General features: G+C 32.1%; 1 protein-coding gene across 2 annotated transcripts in view; it reads left to right on the top strand.

The window, feature by feature from the left end:
• LOC149069073 (HORMA domain-containing protein 1-like) overlaps window positions 1-19,755 on the top strand; it is a 64,606-nt gene that overhangs the window by 35,948 nt on the left and 8,903 nt on the right. Inside the window, exons 10-16 of one of the 2 annotated variants that reach the window (XM_089250638.1) lie at window positions 1,575-1,686; window positions 3,988-4,069; window positions 7,448-7,519; window positions 8,376-8,444; window positions 13,162-13,215; window positions 13,902-13,982; window positions 18,361-18,411. In XM_089250638.1, coding sequence (XP_089106764.1) covers window positions 1,575-1,686; window positions 3,988-4,069; window positions 7,448-7,519; window positions 8,376-8,444; window positions 13,162-13,215; window positions 13,902-13,982; window positions 18,361-18,411 — 521 coding nt within the window. The remainder of the gene's footprint in view (window positions 1-1,574; window positions 1,687-3,987; window positions 4,070-7,447; window positions 7,520-8,375; window positions 8,445-13,161; window positions 13,216-13,901; window positions 13,983-18,360; window positions 18,412-19,755) is intronic. The other variant, XM_089250639.1, reaches the window with a different exon arrangement.

The raw sequence follows: 19,755 nt of genomic DNA, 5'->3' as shown, positions 1-19,755 counted from the left end.
TGAGATACACAGGTGCCATCATCGTTTCCCAGAAGCCCAAAAAATTGGGGTTTCTAACACAACCAACAATATGGGTTACAAAAAAGAAATAAAATGATTGATGCATTAGAAAAGGCCAAAATTGAATTTGGCTTAACACATACCACCAACATAATATATTAGGGCCACGTATACACAACATGTTTCTACTTGTACCAATTTGTTAGAAATTCTGCAAGAGGAATGTGTACAAAGTGCATGTATGTTAAGGTGGTGGTGTGGTTTCCAAACCTTAAGAAGCTAATGTGAGCTTTCTCCCCATTTAAAATGTTTTGATTCAGATCCCACAACATTTTAGATACCAAAAAACTAATTACATTCACTCATTATTGATTCAAGAAAATGTCACAAATTTTCAGGCCAACTTTAATAAAATACTGGCTGTGTGTATAAACAATATATACAATAAAACCCTGATAAGTCGTCACTTCATGTTATCGAGAAATTATGATGGCTTAAGCAGAGTAATGTTTTAAGCGAAGTGCCATCAGATTCAATGTGCAATATTGTGAAAGTAGTATAAATTTAAAGTAATATAGCATTTATTAAAATATGAATCAAAATTACAATATTATTAAAATTTATAGATTGCAAAAGAAAAATAATGGAATTTTTTGAACTTTTTTTAATCTCTTATTACTTAACTTATTATAGTAAAATAGACTAGTACACTGATTTATAACGGTAATTTTAAATTTAGACTAATCAGAGCAACTGTTAGCTTTTCTTCACAATAGAACATTATTTTTAGCTTATACATTATTAATAGCTCATTATTTTTTACATGTACATGAAATTCAAAATTTTTGCGTTTTGATTCTTCATCAGTAATTCATGATACAACAAGGTAATCTAGGTAAAATTTATCAAGGTAATATTTCACATACTAATTACAAGATAATCTTGAACACAGAGTCCACTTTACACTTGAAAGGGCCCTTGAAAAAGCACACATTAGAAGACCTCAACTCTAAAAAAAATGTATGATTTTTCAACAAAGATATTTTGTTTAAATTTGAAGCCCTAAATTAGTGAGACCTATGAAAAAATCAGGTCCAGCTTGAATAGTCCTTAACATTTCAAAAACCTTAGTCAGCAAATGAACTTCCCCAACGTAACTTTCATTACTTAAACTGTTCTGTTTTAGTACATAGGCTCTTTTGGTTATTTTTCAGCATATGACAATGCTGTTAGCAAACACCTTTTTTCAAGGAATGCCATAAAAATAATCTGTTCCTTTCTCTCAAACTTTTCCATAGTGACGAGTTAACCGAAATTAGTGACGAGTAAACGAGGGTTCAATAACATTGTTGGCAAGTTGAAAAATATGATTCACCAGCATCAACCTCATATTTTCTGCTTAATTGAATTCTGACTGGGCTGAAATACACTCCACCAATAAAATATGACTAAGATCTTAGTATCCCGATGAATTAATCTATTAAGTTAACTGAGAATTTGAATGTATGAAATGTAAATCTTCAACATGCTTTGAAAATATTGCCCATTTATTTCATTGTTTTCTCATGTTCTAGTCACCCCAAAAATGTATGAGCCTCCAGGTTTTGGACGCTATGATTTTGGTTTGTATCCAAAAATGGAGGATACCAAAATCAAAGTAGGTCAGCTTGAGTCTTTGCTTTACAAGTAAGTGTTTCTGAAATTTTGTAGCTTATGTATTTAGTCTTTTTTTTGCTATTCCCAGTATCATCATAGACCAGGGATTTGCAAACTTCTTGCTTTAGCTGAGGCTTTCTTGAGCTTCCAAAATCTTAATGTGCCTCGCCATGCCATTTTTTTATTTAGCTTATCATTGAACTAAAAAAAAAAGCTTATTATTGAGTGAACGCTTATTATTATAAATTTGAAAGATTTTGTGAATCCCCCAGAAAACCATGACAGCTCCACGGGGGGGGGGGGGGGGGGGGGGGGGCTCTCACAATTTGAAAACTCTTGGCATAGACTATTGTCATGCATTCTGGCATTTATCATTCTATTGATATCAGATATCAGTCTGATGCAACTCAACTGATGTAGCATTTTCATTCTGTGAAGTCTTAGTTGGTTGAGAACGAAATGAATGATTCCCTTTCATATAAATTCTCTATTGGATCTGCATGAGAAACGGTTCTTTTCATGCCCAACTTACTGAAATAAAAAGATATTTTCTGTTCTCTTCAAATTATAAACTCTCTGAATCTCTTCCAATTATACACATACAGGTTTAATATTTTATTTGGTCCCATGTTGTACGCTTGCTAGTAATTTTTTAAAATATTGATATGCCAGTAAGTCACATCAATCCTATACAGTCAAACTCCTATATAATTATACTCAAGGAACAGAAGAAATGTATTGCTATAAAGGATTTATCGTTTAAATGAAATATATTAACACTAATTGAAGTTAATGGGGCCAGCAGGTAATATAGTCATATAGGTGATTATCTTTATAGAGGATAACGGTTATATATGGGATTTCTTTGTATATAGTTTTGTTTTTTGGAAATTGATGGCTTGATGAAAAATTTTGATTTTTTTTAATCATAAAAATAATTTTGATATAGAAATTAAAAAATAACTTGAATTTTTAGAATATGCTAAATTGTTTGAATACAGCCAAATCTTATTTTACCCTTGCTTAAATATACAGTTGAAGTGCCATAAATGGATACCAGATAAGAGTATAAACCGGTCAAGTGAATAACTTTAAACCACAAAATATTAATTAACCACATTTAAAAATCTGTCCATTGATAATCCGGTTCCTTAAAATTTCCAACATGGATTTCAGAATGTATTTAATCAAAATTCTGTAGAACTATTTTACTCATTTGAACTAAAATTTTATGGAATTAAATTATTTAGTTGGTGAACATTTTATTTGCTTTTCATTCAGTATTTAATTTTCATTCTTCAAAGGACTGTGCAGGTAGTCATTTTCTGTTAAATATACAGTAATACCTTGGTTTTCGTCTATAATCCTTCTGAAAGCAATCGACCAAGTCCAAAATTGATGAAAATCAAGGCAATTACTTCCATATGAATCTATGTAAATCCAAGTTATTCATTCTAGACACTCTAAAATAATACCAAAAACACATTCTATAGAGAATAAATAGTATATTACAAAAACCACAAGCAATTAAAATAAAAAGAATATAAAAGACAAATGTAAAGAATAATGAACATTTAACATGGGATTCACAATTTTAAACCTTTTTGAATACTCTTCTTGACATGTGTAAGACAGCCAGGAGGGGGTGGGGAGAGGGAGAGAGAGAGAGAGAGAGGTGCAGACATTATATTGTTTGAAAGAGGAATCCTCCCACTCCATAAGGACCTTAGATATCAAGGCACTCTCTGGGGTCACTTCCCTTCAGATAGTCTTTTGGCACTAGAACCAGCCTCAGAGTCAGTGGACCTATGTTGCATAAGAAGGCTGTCCAAAGAGGTTTTTTTCTAGTTCCTCTAAGATTTGACCAAAATGAGGCATGACCTTCTTCTTCGAAGAGCTGCTGGCTCTGGAAACTTTCTTTGGTCCGATGGAATTGTTCGGCCAGACTTGCGGATGATGCCACACAGCGAAAAACAATGCCACAGGAAAAAGAAAATTAGCAGCAAGAAAACCATGACAAATTTTTTACGGAAAAAATCGACTATAACCAAAGTCAATGAAAACTGAGGTGTTACTGTATATAGCTTGCATAACTACAAAATCTGGCTCGCTTCAGGTCTGGAGTTGCAAGATTTTTGAATGTCAATCTGTGTGTAATACTGTGATATAGAGTCAGTGTGATAGTCATCAGGCTAGTCCTGACATTTTCTCAAGTTATTCATTGGACAGAACTATATTATGTCTTTTTAAGCCAAATACTTAGGTCTTCACACATCCCTTTTTGCTGATACTTGAATTTTTTGTTCATTTCATCTCACATTTTTTTAATAGCATACAGCTAGCCATACGAAGTGCAGTTTCCGTTGGATCTTTGATAACAATGAAATCAAACGCTTTGGAAGATCGTGAATCAGTCAGTGAAATTTTTATTTTTACATTCTAATCATTCTAATGCATTGGCTTATGACCAAACATTGTAATATGCCATAATTCTGACAACTATTCACTTTTTCCCATTGTTAAAATTACATTAAATTACAGTGATACCTCGGCTAATGAACACCTCAGCTTACAAATTTTTTAGCTAACAAATATTTAAAAAAAAAATTGTTTTTCTGCCTCAGCTAATGAATATGTTAGTTGATATGGCTGCATGCTCTCACATGAAATAGCCACATCATAAACTAAATTTTCATACTAATCGAAATAAACACAAGAGTAACTGGTTACACTTGGTTAAGTAGTAAAATGTTACTTGTCAAGATTAATTTATTTCCACCTCAAAATCGCTTGCCAGATACACTTCTCTTTAAGAAGGATTTTAAGCCATTTCATGTAAAATGAATGATTAAGTTAAGAGAAAATGCATTTAAAAAAAGCATTAGAATTGAATAATTTCCAGTGGATATGGTAAGACTCTTAATACCAAACTGAATAGTCTGGACATTCTAGCAACTTATCTTTTCCATTTCCATATGCATATTAGTTAGAAAGAAATGAGCTGACTATATGACATAGTACACTACCTCACACAATTTTTTTCACAATGGTTCACAAACCTGACTGCATAGCATACATTAGTGTAAACTAGAGATGGGACAAATATTCTGCTTTGATTCAGTATTTGGTCTATTCTGCCTTTTTTGCAAAATATTCAGTTTCACCAAATATCTGTGTAAATCTAAGTACCACAAACTAGTTTTAAAAAATTATATTAGAGTTTTTCCCATAAATTACAAATTTATTGATTGTATTTATTGTGTAGTGTATATCCCTTTTTGTGAAAGAGGTTATGTCAGGGTGCATTTCTAGGATAAGGGAAACGTGAAACTGAAAATAGAATCCTCCTGCAATAAGGTAAAAGTGCACATGAATTACACAAGTTCATTAACTAAGAATATTCCTAGAAAAGATAAGTATTGAGCTCAGTGGCATCAGAGCTGGGGTGCTGTGGGTTCTCCTTTCCCTAATCAACGCTTATCCATGACTCCCCAGAGCATTTTAACAAAAAATGTCTTCGAAAAACCTCTGTCAAAGCCACTTCTTTGTGCCACCTCTGACAAAGGTTTGAGGCCGAACCAGGGCACTACCTTGTGGAGTTTGAGAAACCCTGAATTAAACAATTTTAAACCATCAAAAACTGTCGAAAACCGTCAAAAACCTAAATGAATACCTTTTCATAATGTTTTGAACACAATAGGTATACAATATGATGAAAAACTTACTTTTTTGCATATTACAATATTTTATTTTTAAACATTAATTTATTACAATAATTAAAGCAAAATATTAATCATAATTTGCAATTTTGAATTCTTCAACATAAGAGCCTAGAACATATAAAATATAATTTTATGGTTTATTTATCTAAGCTACTCATTACCTGTGTTCAATTTTCTAAGTGGAATAGAGCTGCTTATTCAAAATATGTATGATAGGGCATCAGGGTTAGGTTTTTGACCCTAGAAACTAACTTGGTATCAAAATCTTACTGTCAATGATGTCAAATAGTTTTTGTTAACTTGATAGATATGTTAAATAACAAAACACTTACTTTCATTTAGATTAAAGGGTTTTATATTCAGAATGATAATTACTGAGGAAAAATATCTATTTAGATATTTTAAATTTTCTGATCCGACCAAAATTTTGTTCCATATAAAAATTCTCATGCAGCATCTGTTAATGCACTAATTAAACTCTATTATTAAACTACTCTTAGATCAGGGTGTATAAATTCACAGAGTTTTAAAGAGTATTTTCAACCAAAGCAGAGCTGACAAGACTTGATACCCAAAGCATTTGTTTTGCACGTTTGAATACAGCTTCAATTGGAAAACCATTGCATTATAAATGCTAGTAAATGCACCATATCATAGTGCAAAAGTAAGAATAACTAAGTTTGACATATACAAGCTAGCATTGCCAAATTAAATGACATTTTAGTCCTACAATTTAGTATTTTGATCTCTAGATTTCAATGTTATGCGCAATAAGAGTATCGCTTTAAGTATCAGTGGTTATCTAGATAATTTAATAATAACAGAAATCAACATTACATACATGATGTAATAAACTTTTTTAAACACTGTTGTAAAAAGAGTACAGCAGACGGTTTATATCAATGCAAACATATATATAAGCAGTGGAAGAAATTTTGGAAGGTCAAGAATCATCTTGAATGAAAGAATGTGAAATTGTTCCACAGTTTTCCCTTCAATGTTCATGTTATGCGTTAGTCAAATTTTATAAGAAAAAAAAACCATATATATATTGTACAAAATAATTCTGTTGAGAGTAGAAAATTGTTTTAGAATCATATTAAATATTTATTCTTTGTATAACATAGTCACTTTAAACATTACATGCAACTAATGTGTGCATTTCCAATGGGAATTTTTATATCGAAAAGCAATATTTGAGGTTTTTGACGTGACTGCGGTTTAAACCGTCAAAAACCAGCCAACCCTGCCCTTAACTGGTGTTGTGAAAATTTTGTGCATAACTGGTGTCGTTGGGATAATTTTGATCCTAGCAAGTATTAATACATTTTAAAATCAACAAAAGAAGTTTTCGTAAAATCAATGGGTTTTTTACATGCCTTCATTCATCTGTCAATTAGTTCACTAAATAATTTTTCAAATTTCTGTAATTATTTTCCCAAAAATTTTCTTTTATTAAGATACATTCGAAAAAAGTAGAGGGATACGTGACTCTGAAAAAAAATTTAATTATATATTAAATTTTTTGAACGCAATTTTCATGATTATGACCAATTTTCATGGTAGATTGGAGAGAGGGAGGGTTCAGGAATCAGAAATTTTCATAATGTTAATGTTAAATTTCCATTAATGTTAATACTGTGTCTTACAGTTTCAACAGGAACTCCCCTGATGCGATCACCCCCCTCTTTTACCGACAAACTTTTTTTGTCCCACGAGTGTCCACAAAAAAGGGTTTTCTGAACCCTGCTCATAAGAATATAGCTTCTCCTTCACAGAGGCATTATTAACAAGCTCTGCTTAATAGAATAATTTTAACTACTTTTCAATGGTAATACACTAAAAAGTATAGAATTTCTCACAGAGACAAGTGTCAAACATTGAGAAAAATTCTGAAAAAATTGAATAATAGTGAAGAAAGAAAAGCCTCAAGTGCACTTTAGTTCAAGTGAACTCTAGCTCCGCTAATGGATTGGAGAAATATATATATTCTTTCATTCAAATGCTTTTCACACATGGAAAATTACTTTAAATTTTTCTCTCTTTTGAATTTACCGATTTGTTTCCAGGCTTCTCATGACTCTTTTCTGTTGAAGCAAGAGAGGAAATTGGTGCCAGTACCTCATTCTAAGACAGCAATGGTTTGTCATTATTAAGTTCCAATAGTGGAAAAGATGTGATATTCATTTATTATGTACTTTATAATATAGATGTTCCCCCCATAAATATTCATTATATGCTAAAACAGGATATAAATTAAACACAATTTGGTATTACACAATACATAATTTTCAATTTTGTGAGAGAAAAAAAAATAAGAGGGCCGTTATATGTACAGGGTGAATCTGATCTATTCTGCCAAACAAAGGGGGTAATAGACCAGCCCAAGTGGATCATGAAACACCCCACTAACCTTGTTCTATCAATCTCTGAGAGATTGGTGAAGTGAAAAATCAAATTGTCGCCAAAAACCTACTAAAATTACTTAGACAAACGTTGATTTCAGTGATGTATTACAAAGAAAAAGTGGAATTTCTCCTGAACCAGAACACTGACATGGTTTATTATAGACTCTTTCGAAAGCAGAAAGTGGGTGTTTCATGATCTACTTGGGCTTGTCTATCACCCCCTTCCATTTGGCAGAATAGGTCAGATTCACCCTGTATATAAAAGACATAATGCTTAATTGGTACTTGATCCGCAAGGTTTATTCAACAAATACTGTTTCTCTGATTAATGCTCTTGAATAAATTTTAAATAGAAAGAGTGTTTCCACAAATGGATAAGCTCTACCACAATAATAATTTTTTTAGAAACGGGACACAAAGAAAATGTATAGTTGCAGAAAACTTATAATGTAACTTCCCAATTTGAGCACTTATAAAAAAGAATGAAATTTTTTATTCAATTAAATAGCAAACCAAAGACATCTGTGATACTATATTTAAAATTTGATTGTATTTTATTTTCAAAATTAAATACACTTTTTCATTTTAGTTGAAGCCTGAAAAAAAACCCCCAAAGAAATCATCCTTGAAAGTGCAAACTCTAAGTGATCCTTTGAAGGTTTGTTTCATTAATACTCTTTGAAAATATTCTTTTCTAGAAAGGAAATATTTTATAAAGCTTTTTCATTTGCACTGGTATGTAAAACTTGAAGACAGACACACAGTAATAAAAATGTAGAAATGGATAGATTATAGCTGAAGAATTTGATATTGCTAATAGTCATTTTTCATGCCCTTCACATTACCTGGATACAGGGGTGGCTCTATGGCTGAGCAGCCTCACAGGACACCACATCCAGGGTTGAGAGAGGTAATAATTCACACAAAAAATTCATAAAAATGTTTTGCCTGTAAGATTCAAATTATGAATGTGTTGGATGGAATAATATGCAGAGAAAACTTTTTTTTTTCATTGTATCTAGCAGAGCTGCCCCTGCCTGGACAGCCTTCCAAAACAGCTATATAAGTATGCGGAAGGTTGGTGATGGTAGTGGCAGCTGCCGAGGGAAAACAATGTCACAGGTTGACAAGTACAGGCGGTCCTAGACTTTTGAAAATTATTGGTTTCTGAAAATGTGTGCGAATGTTGAATGTTCGAAAGCGAGGGATATAAAAAAAACAAAAAAATTTACATGTATTTTAAAATATTTATTACACAATATATGCAATTAAGTTAATGAGATGTGTTTAATTGCTTTCAGGTGTTTTCTTTATAAACTTTTAAGGGTTAGTTGAATACCACCTTTTTTTTTTCTTTTCTTGTTTAAGTGTTCTATAACATGCTGTATCTTTCTCAATCACCCTATGCACTTGAGATCTACGTTCTGCATTGGGATCACATTCTTCCATGATAGTAAAAAATTTGTCAAGATATATGAAGGCTTCATTTATATTTTTGATTGTCAAAGACTATTTTATCAGTCTCTTCTTTCTCATTTTCATTGTGTATTTCACTCAACTCTTGTTGCTCAATTAAGTATTCATTTGACAAAGGTACTGAGTGAGATTCTCTCTCAATCAACTCATTAACATCTTTGTTGTTGATGTCCAAGTTTAGTTTATTCATTGGGGTAACTATTTTATCTGTGATAGTTTCCAGAGTTTCTTCAGGATTGATAAAATCACTCATCATTTGTGGGCATAATTATTTCTAGAAACCTTTCATTGTTGACTCTTTTATTCCAGCCCATGAATCTCCAATATTGTGTTCCATATATTATAGTTCTTCTAAAAATCTCTTAATGGAGTCCCACTTTCCCTGTCAGTTACCTTGATGGCCTGGTTCATTATTGTCTTTATATAATATCGTTTAAATGTAGCTATCACTGTTTGGTCCATAGGCTGTATGAGGCAGGTGGTATTGGGAGGAAGAAACACAACATTGATTTCCAGGTATAAATTCTGCAGAGCTTTTGGGTGTTCTGGAGCATTGTCTAAGATTAATAATGCTTTAAATTGTAAATTTTTATCTTTACAATTTTGCTTAACTGCTGGCACAAAATGAAAAGTTAACCAATCTTTGAATATTAATGCAGTGACTCAGGTTTTTTTATTTTTCAAAATGACTTGAAGCAATGCTTTATCTTTCCTTTCAATACCCTGGGATTTTCTGCTTGATAAACTAACATTGACTTCAATTTTAAATCAAGTTTCCACCAAGAAGCAATGTCAATTGGTTTTTAGAAGGTTTATGTCCAGGGGTAACTGATTCTTCCTTCGATAAGAATGCACGATTACCAGGGCTGCCTTAAGAGCACAATTTTTGAATCATTGACAAAAATCTTTAAAAAAATTTAATTTTTAAAATTTGCAAAATAGAGAATTGTGTGAAAGCTGGGGGTCACCTGTACATCATTATGCAATCAAAGACCAAAGTCATGGTTTACTGTGGCTAGACGCTTTCATAAATCTTGCTTATTTAACAGATCTCAAAATCTTTCATCCAATTAATGTGCTCATTTGCTGCACTTTTTAGTTTCTTTTTATTTGAGCCAAGCCCCTTCCCACTTGAGAACCACACACACACACACCTAAAGTAGAATGTTTTGCATTGTTCTGCAACAGGCTCTCAGCTGACTGGAAACATTCCTGAAATAGTGTTTTCCTCAGCAGCAAAAATCACTGTGTGGATAGTAGGGCTGGACAAATCCCAGGTGCCAGGTCACCATGACAACTAGAAAATCAGTTTTGGCGCCTAAAATTTTATATGCATCATTGCTAAAATGAAGTGTAAGTATGACAAATTTTTTTGATTTTATAATAATTTGTCTTCCAACATGGGATCAAAACATGGTCATAAAGTCCTGGAAAAGTAAAAAGAACATTATTCAGGACTGTTTTTCTTGGGGAAAAACATGCTTCATTCCTAACAAATTAGGCTGGGGCGTAATGTTTTATTTTTATTTTTTTATTTGTCCAGCCCTGGTGGATAGCACAACTTTTATCAAGACGCATATTGCAACACCAGCAAAGCATCTGCTGAAGAACCATTTTTTGACAGTAACAACATGACACCACACCTGGGCGCCATGTTCACCTGATAGGTGAACGCTACTAGTATAATCCTTGCAACTTTTGGCTTTGGGAACACCCCAAAATGTTATGTGCAGTGGTCAGATTGCAAACTTTGGTGAATTGAAAGCACATCCACATCATTACCATGACATAGTCTGGTCTATTGCTGAACAAGTATTTTTGCACTTCCACCTCACAGCCAGAATACAGTGAACAACATATTTAACATTTCTTGTGTAAGTTGTAGTTGCTTGCTTAAATGACCTCATTTTTGTGATGTTTCCATGAATTATGAAATCGTGCCATGTTAATTGCATTATCGTTTTGCCTTGAGTGGCTAACGTTCCCATTCTACCAGCAAATATTCCATGTGCTAGATGAGTACAGTGCAGTCTGTTTTACATTTTAAGAATTTTTTTTCTTTTGCCACACGAGATTACATTCTTTTAGGAATATTCATGAAAATTTTCAACTCATTTTGACCAGTAGCTCTTATTTTACAGTGTTTTGAAATCGGAACTTTAGTTATATTCACCTCATATATCATAAATCATTGCTAATTAACTTGCATTAATTATGCTTCATTAAAAACACATTGTATTTATTATAGTTTTTGATAAGTTGATTTCCTAACTAAGCATATTGAAAGTAACTGGAGAAAACATCTTTATTATATGACTAATAATAACATTAATAGTTTTCAAACACAAAATAATTGCTTGAGTTAGCTATAAAATACTTTGGCCGATCTCTCCAGCACAGGATATGGTCCTTTGTATGACTGGCTGAGAGAGTTAGTCTTTGGTTGCTGTACGAACACATGCAACACTTGTCCAATTGTTGTGGCACGAAAATAGATTTTTAGCCATGATGCACGGAAGGTTGAGGACAGGACACAGTGGAGCCATTGTTGATCTCAGTTGAGAGATGAAACCCTCACTGGCAATTTCAAAAAGTTGGTTTTGTTGAAATGTAAGAAATACTTATAAATTAATATGGGAATATATAGTGTTAATTACATTAATAAACATTTTATTTTAATTAATTATTAGAAGTTTGAATGATTTTTCTAAAATTTTATTATTTTTAATGTAAATGCTATTTAAACCAAAAAAACTGGTTTAAATCAAACAAACCTGGTTTTTGGTTTTTTTACCAACCCTGCCATGGAGTTGTGGAGTTCTGCCTGAACTGTTTATTTTATCATCAAAGCAGGCATTGTCTGATTGAGGCAACTGTAGTTTTATTCCCTCTCAATATAACTACATCTTCCTTGTGGCATACGGTTTAGGAATCATTAAATATTGTAGAGAAAAAACTCAAACCTGTGACAGCTGAAAAACATGACTTTAGACCTCAGAAATTAATAAAAAAATCAAGATTATACTCAAACTTTCTCTATTTCTTCTATCAAATCAGTGCTACTATGTTTAATCTTACAATCAAGGATAACAAAGAGAAATTGTTTAAGAAAAATTGGTATAAGTGTCTTGACAGAAATCTAATAACTTCTCAAGAAATTTTGGGAAATTATTGTGCTATGAACAGTCTGTATCTTGTAGTCTGCAGAAGTTGCTGTGCGGTCATTGTGCTGGATTCTCATCATGAGGATCTGAACCCTGTTGACGACACAATGGTGGTCACTGAAGTTGGATTTCTACAATTGATGCAACTTTAAGGTGCGAATATGAGCTGGTTTCCTATTTGAAAAAAGGCTCTCTGTAGAGAGCAGGCAGACCTTCAATATCATAATTACATGACATGAAAATTCGGGCGCTTGCCATTTTCACTTCAAGATATGAAGTCAGGTGGTAGCACCAGAGAGGGGCAAATTTTAGGAAAGAAAAAATACTGTTATAAAATCCTCAAATTTTACAGTGGTGGGGGCAGCAAAATTGTTTCCCCCTTCACAAACATCCTAGATATGGACTTGAGCTCCAATATAGCATGAAACAAACACAACTCTGACTATATAAATACGTTAGGGCCACACATATATACACACACGACGTTTTCTGGCACATACCAATTCCTTAGAAATTTTCCAGAGGAATATTTTTGAGGTGCATGTACAGTTAAGTAGTAATTGTCTGCAGAGGAAAGAACTTATGTCTCATGCTGGGTAAAAGTTGAAAGTAGTTGCAATTAAATTGAGGCTTTATTTTATTATTTAATTTTGTGATCGACACTAATGAGCTATCGATTCTAAAACTGCAAATAACCATCAAATTTCATCCTATAATTTCTTTTTACTATCACAGAGAACAAGAACATCCACAGGCACAATGAAGGTGAAAGAGACGAAGCATTACTTCGTAAGTATTCTTGTTATTTATTAAAATTTTTAGTTATATGTTTTACAATTATCTTTATTTTATTTTGTGTTATTTCCAAATTGTAGCAACTGGATTTGTAATAATTTTTTACTGCAAGGATTCAATACCAGTAGTTTAGTAATATATATATATATATACACGCACGCACGCACGCACGCACGGTGAAACCTTGCTACAATGATACTTGATATAATGATAAATCCCTCCACAACAATATTTTTTGTTTTGTTTAGAAATGTCTACACTTTAATGTTAAACTGCTTCCTCTCTATGTAATGATAATTCCTGTACAATGATATTTTTTTATGGTCCAGAGAGTATCATTATATATATCAAGATTTCACAGCACTTCAATGTCTAAGCTGGTTTTCAATAAATAATTTAGACTGCTTCTAGCTTGACAGAATAATACACTCCAGGCATTGGCTTTGGACTGGTTCAGGTATTGACTTTAATACAAAAACTTCTAGTGTGATCGATTCTCATTGATTTGCAGAAATAGCATATTAAATGTGTGGTATAATCTATGTCGATCTGTGTGTGTTGGCTGTCCTTATTTCTTTTGGAAATAGTGTGATCACATTGGTGCAGTATTACACAATTTCTATTAACAGATTTTTATTTTTCAAGAAAAAGTTTTGATTGTTAAATTTGTGTTCATTTAGATTTCAGACAGAAGAGGTTCCAAATCGTGTCTATATTATCGAAGATCTGTTCAAAGGAAAAAGAAAAAAACTCCATTGAATGTAAGCTTAAATCATGATTCATGAATTTGTCATAATTTCCTATGTATAATCTGCAGGGGCATAAAATTCAAATTTTACAAATTTTAGTTTTTTTTGAAGAAATTTGGATTCTCTTGCTTGCATATATATGTATTTAAAAACTATTTCCCCAAATTATAGTTTTAAAATTTCTGCTCGCAACTGTCAGAAAAAAAAGCTGAAGGTAATACACACCTGGCTATAACCCAAACTGAGAAATTCAGATGTTTTCAACTTATAATCTGCAGATTATACGCAGGAAATTGATGTAACTTTTTCATACTGTTTTATTAACATTTATATTTATATCATAACCTAGGAGATTATCATATTTTAAATCCCAAAATAAGTTACAGAGCCTATAACTAATGGAATGACTACATCAGCAACTAGTTAAATGGAACTTGAATTTTTTTATTTTTTTGCACTGCTGTGTAAGTTGTGCGAGTATCAGGATGGCTTTGTATGACAAAAGCCTGTGCTTGTGAGCTGAGTTTTGCTACCCCACAGAGGTAGTAACGAAACTCAGTTGAGGTTGGTTTCTTTGTGTTTTCTGACTTTTTAACAATTTTATTGTTGCTAAGGCACAATTATTAGCATGCAAATAAAAGTAGATTTCCTTGATGCCTCTCGAATGATTAGTGAAGATTCAGAACCGATGACGATCACAAACCGTTTATGTAAATATGACTTAGTATAGTAAAGAAGTTCCAAAATAAAACTGATGCAGAACAATGTTGTTGCTAACATCACCTTTGCATCCCATGCAAATCTTTATGATGAAGCTTCAATTTATAGTCAGTTTACAAATATGCAGTGCACTTTTGGAAGCCCTATCAATAGTATGACACTGGCTTGATCAAAGGTGTACAAAGCAGGGCTGAACTAATCTGTGCCCAACACGCCCAGGGCATGTGAAAATTTTGACCAGACATTTTTTTTCAAACCACATCCCGAAGTGGGCATATTAAAAAAAATAAAAATTTTGTTTTTTAAATTTTTTCACAGACGATGATGCAAGTGTTTCAACACACGAGTGTGAAATTTCACAGAGATGCTTTCTTTGGCACACATGATGCAAATGTGTAGTCAATGTATTTTCACGGTCCTAATATTTACGGACCCGGTGCATCCATAGACTCTCATATACTGGAACTGGGCAGTTCTAGAAACGGAAAGAAACCTCACTTCCATCGAAATAGCATATCTTATTGGTATTCATGGAAGAGGGAAAAAAACTTCCTAGTTTGCATAAAAAGTAAAAATATATTTTTCTAAAAATATATATTATATGGCTTTATTATGCAGTATATAAAGTGCCGAAAGGAATAAAAATTCTGCGATTGATTTTAAAAATATAAAATATTTATGCAGAATTTCTCTTCTACACAAATATACCGGAAAAAATATCCATCATAAATATATAGGACCCTTGTTACCTCCTATGAAATAAAAACTAAGCTATCTGTTGTAATTCTTACAATAAAATGGTTGTTGGTTTTAAACCAATGTATAGCATAAAAATACACAACATATGGTATGAAACTATAAAATTTATTTTTCTTCCATTTCATACTCATGTAAATTTCATTCACCAAAATGCTAATATGTTTTTTTTGCTGCTAAATTAATCTTTGTAAACATGAAAAAAACCTGTAGTAACCGGTATTTTGGCTCATAAAATTTACACTGGTATGCAGAATAAAAATATTAAGAAATTTTAGTTTCATACTGCATTTTTATTCCTCTCATCAGTTTAAAACAATCATTTTATTTTGTGAATTATAACAGGTAGTTTTGATTTTACTTAATAGGTGGCAGCAGGGGTTATAGCTTGAAGCGATTTCTCGCATTCATAATAGCAAAGTATAAAAATATTGCTACAAAAAATATTGGTAACATAATTTTTGAATAACCCCTTGAGACAATAATCTCCTGTTGCCAAACAGGAAATATCAAGATATGCTTAGAATTCTAGATTTATCTAGAAGGTCTCCATATGGTGGCGCCGACAACTTGGAAACTAAAATAGAATTTTGTGGAATATTCTTTTTCCTCGAAGTTTCGACCGTACTTATAAATAGTGAACTGATCATAAGAAAATAGAGAGTCGTTGGATGAGATGCTTAATAAGAGAACTCTGATCTGGTTAGTGTTTATCTCTACTTGTAAATACATGTAAATATTGCTGTTCTGTAAATAAATTTGTGATATTAAATTAGAAGGTTAGGAAATTTTAGTCATTGTTTTTTCACCGGTTTGCAAAAACTGTTACTTAATTTCAGCGGTCTACATTGAGAAAAACATTGAGAAGTTTCAAGTTGAAAGTTTAGAGTTTGAAGAACACTGAACTATACAAAACCGTATTCACCTATGATTAAGCCCATGATTAACAATTAAAATAGTTAATTTGAAACATGACAGCAAAAAAGATGAAAACTATATGAAACAATCAGAAACTGCAATATTTTAATTTTTGAAGTTTACTTCACTCAACATATGATGGTATGTCGGGAAATGAAACTATCCTCTCATTTCCCAGACATGATTTTTGTGCAGAGAACTTCAATATACCACAGAATCAGATGAACAGTAAAACCTGTCTATAACCATACTCTAGGGACCTAGAAAAAATATTGTTATAGTCAGGTTGTCATTGTAGACAGTTTGAGAATTTGTGCTATTTCCTATTTTATAAGAATTCCACCAAGATCAAAGAAAATATTGTTACAGGCAGGTTTATCGTTTTACACAGGTTTCACTGTACCATGTGATTTTCTCCACCTCATAGCAATTGTTGTTTTATCGAATACATAAAAATCATTTTCATACACCCTGTTTTATTGTGGTAAGTTTATATTGATGGCAAATCATGTTCAACTATCTTATGAGGGAAGTGAAGAAATTTTCTAGAGATGTGCAGAGAGCATTTAAATGAGAAATGAAACACTTTTTTCAGATCTCCCATCGTCAACATTTGGCTAATAATAAATCTCTTCTCAGGCCTTCCACAGGCAATACATCAATAAAAATCTATTTCATGTCTTTGTGTATTTTATACCAAATATATATATACAGTAAAACCTGTCTTCAACGTAATCGTAAAAGACCAAGACTTTTTTTGTTGAATGCAGGTTTCTGCTTAATAAAGGTTTAATTGATATAATGTGTTAATTAGTAACGATCTCGTGTGTGATTGAAAGAAAATAAAAATGAATTAGTTGAAGATGAAGTAAATAATTTAAAAATAAATAAAATAATTAGTCCATAATTACTAAATGCTGTATTTGGGTTTTGACAGCATCTTTATAAAATTCCAATCTACATTGTTTTTCTTCTGCAATTATGACAATATGTTTTTTTTAATTAGGGTGTCAGTGTTCTTGTCAGATTCAGTTCGTACATAAAAAGTCTATGTTTATGTAATCCTCAGTATCAGGGCCATAACCAGAGTGCCGTCTTAACTCATGGGCCCACCCGGGTACTGCAGGGGGTCTCACAAAAATGAAATGTGGTTGAAATTTTCGAGAATTTGCTTGGTAGGGCCTCAGAAAAATCATGGCCTGGAGGCCCATGAGATGCTCTTAAGACGGTCCTGGCCGTAATTAGGAATTTTGTGAGGGAAACAGCGACATGATTTTGCCACCACTAATACTGTAAAATTTGATTTTATAACGCGCTTTTGTTCCCACCTAAAATTTGCCACCCCCATAAATTTTGCTGCAAGGGCAGTCGCCCTCTTTGCCACTCTCTAATTAATTCCGGCCTTACTCAGCCTTGCATATCACAGAATGCACACAGCTTGCATACAATTTTGTAAGTCTTGCATATCATTTGTAAATTCAACTTTGCCGATTTCTCCTGTAGAAAAGCCTGCTTTTCCGAAAAATTTTGTTACTGTTGTTAGTTTGTTACTTTGTTAGCAACTGCTTTATTACACATGGCTTATCAAATCCACAGCATTAAGTACAGAAATGGTTTTTGCTAATCTAAGGAAGGATGATGTAGATCTCACATTTTCAAGCAAAGATAGTGTAAAAATTTTGGTGGAGCACTTTAACGCTTTGTATGATCCTTTGGTTGCCAAACACTCACATTGTTTGCGTGAAATTTTCTGTCAAAGGGTACAATTTTCCTTTCCGCTTCCGCATTAGACAGGTTCCATTTAATACAGGTTTTCTAATGTGTATTTTGCCATTGAAATCATGGGACCAAGATTTTTTCTATTGAATATAGGTTTCAGCTTAATACAGGTTCCGTTAAAGACAGGTTTTACTGTATATATGAAGTGAATCTTTTAATGAAGAGGGAGTATCAATTTTTAGTAATGGAATTATTAATTTTTTGATTTATTTGTCAGGCAGTTGCAGATGATTCTTCCCTGAATGAAAAGTATGAAAATAAAGAAGATGTATGTTTTGTTTCCTAATCATTAGCTAGAAATATGTACACTCATTGCCATAAAAATTTGCGCACCCAGAAGAAGTCGTCAAAATGAAACGAAATTTTATACATGTAAGTACTACGTTGATATAAGTAAGTGATTAGAAAATCCAAGAAAAAGGATCATTTATTGCAGAAAAAAGTACAGACAGGGGTCAGCACGGATCATGGCCTCAAAATTAGTGAAAATAGTGACCAAAATGTTTGAAAAAGTGACCAAATAGTGACCGAAATGTTTAAAAGTGACCAAATAGTGACCAAAATTTTTTAGAGAGAGACCAAATGGACAATGAATTTTTATTACCAAATTGAATGAATTGAAATTGAATTTAGTTTTAACTTTGCATTTCAATAGAACTCATTGAAATTGCTTTTTTTACATAATAGATAGAAATAATTAAATCAAACTCAAACGCATTCTGCTAACCAGAAAAGTTTTGAATAACTTATCAAATTTATCAACAACTATGAGTGAGAGAATAACTACATTACATCCCTTTTAAGTAACAGCAGCAATGCCTTCCCCCATGTTGCTTTGCACAACCCATCTTAAAATCAATTTAAGCAGGAAAAACTTCAAAGTGGGAAAAATTTTTCACATTCAAAGAAGGGAAAAAAATGAAATAACACAAAATTTGATGAGAGAATTTGTCCCATCTACATTCCAGTGGATTTTTCATTCATGTCATGCTATGAATGACAGTATACAAAATGTACTCAAACTTTTTTTAACTAGTACAAATTTGATTTACATACCTAGGTTTGTATAATATGTTCCAACAAATTTTAAGAAATTTACTTAATGATTAAAAACCATAAAATTAAATTTTTAACATTTTAAATTATTAAATTAAAAAATTACTTAAATTACTGAATTATAAATCATTTAAATTATTAAATTGAATAAAATATTTAAATTATTAAATTGAATAAAATATTTAAATTATTAAATTGAATAAAATATTTAAATTATTAAATTGAATAAAATATTTAAATTATTAAATTGAATAAAGTATTCAAATTATTAAATTAACTAAATTATTTTAATTATTATATGTTGAGGGAGGGGCAATCCACCCTCCCCCCCCCCAGCGTCAATGGCAGAGCCTACTGATGTATACATGTATATGATGTATATCAATTGTCATCGTGCCACACCCCTAAGACCTTCAAGTCTATCTCCACCTATGGCTGGACTAGGAAAAGTGGGCGAGTACTATTTTACAGGCGGGGGCACCAAAATAATACTGTCCTTGGGTGAGGGAAAAAATAAACCAGTTTTGAAATTTGTAAAAATATATATTTTCCCTTT

This window comes from Pholcus phalangioides, unplaced genomic scaffold (assembly GCF_987345545.1).
Source record: "Pholcus phalangioides strain wild (caught in Gottingen) unplaced genomic scaffold, Ppha-v1.0 ptg000024l_1, whole genome shotgun sequence".
Lineage (NCBI taxonomy): Eukaryota > Metazoa > Arthropoda > Arachnida > Araneae > Pholcidae > Pholcus > Pholcus phalangioides.
The sequence above is the reverse complement of the archived record's forward strand: the minus strand, read 5'-3'. Positions and strand labels throughout refer to the sequence as shown.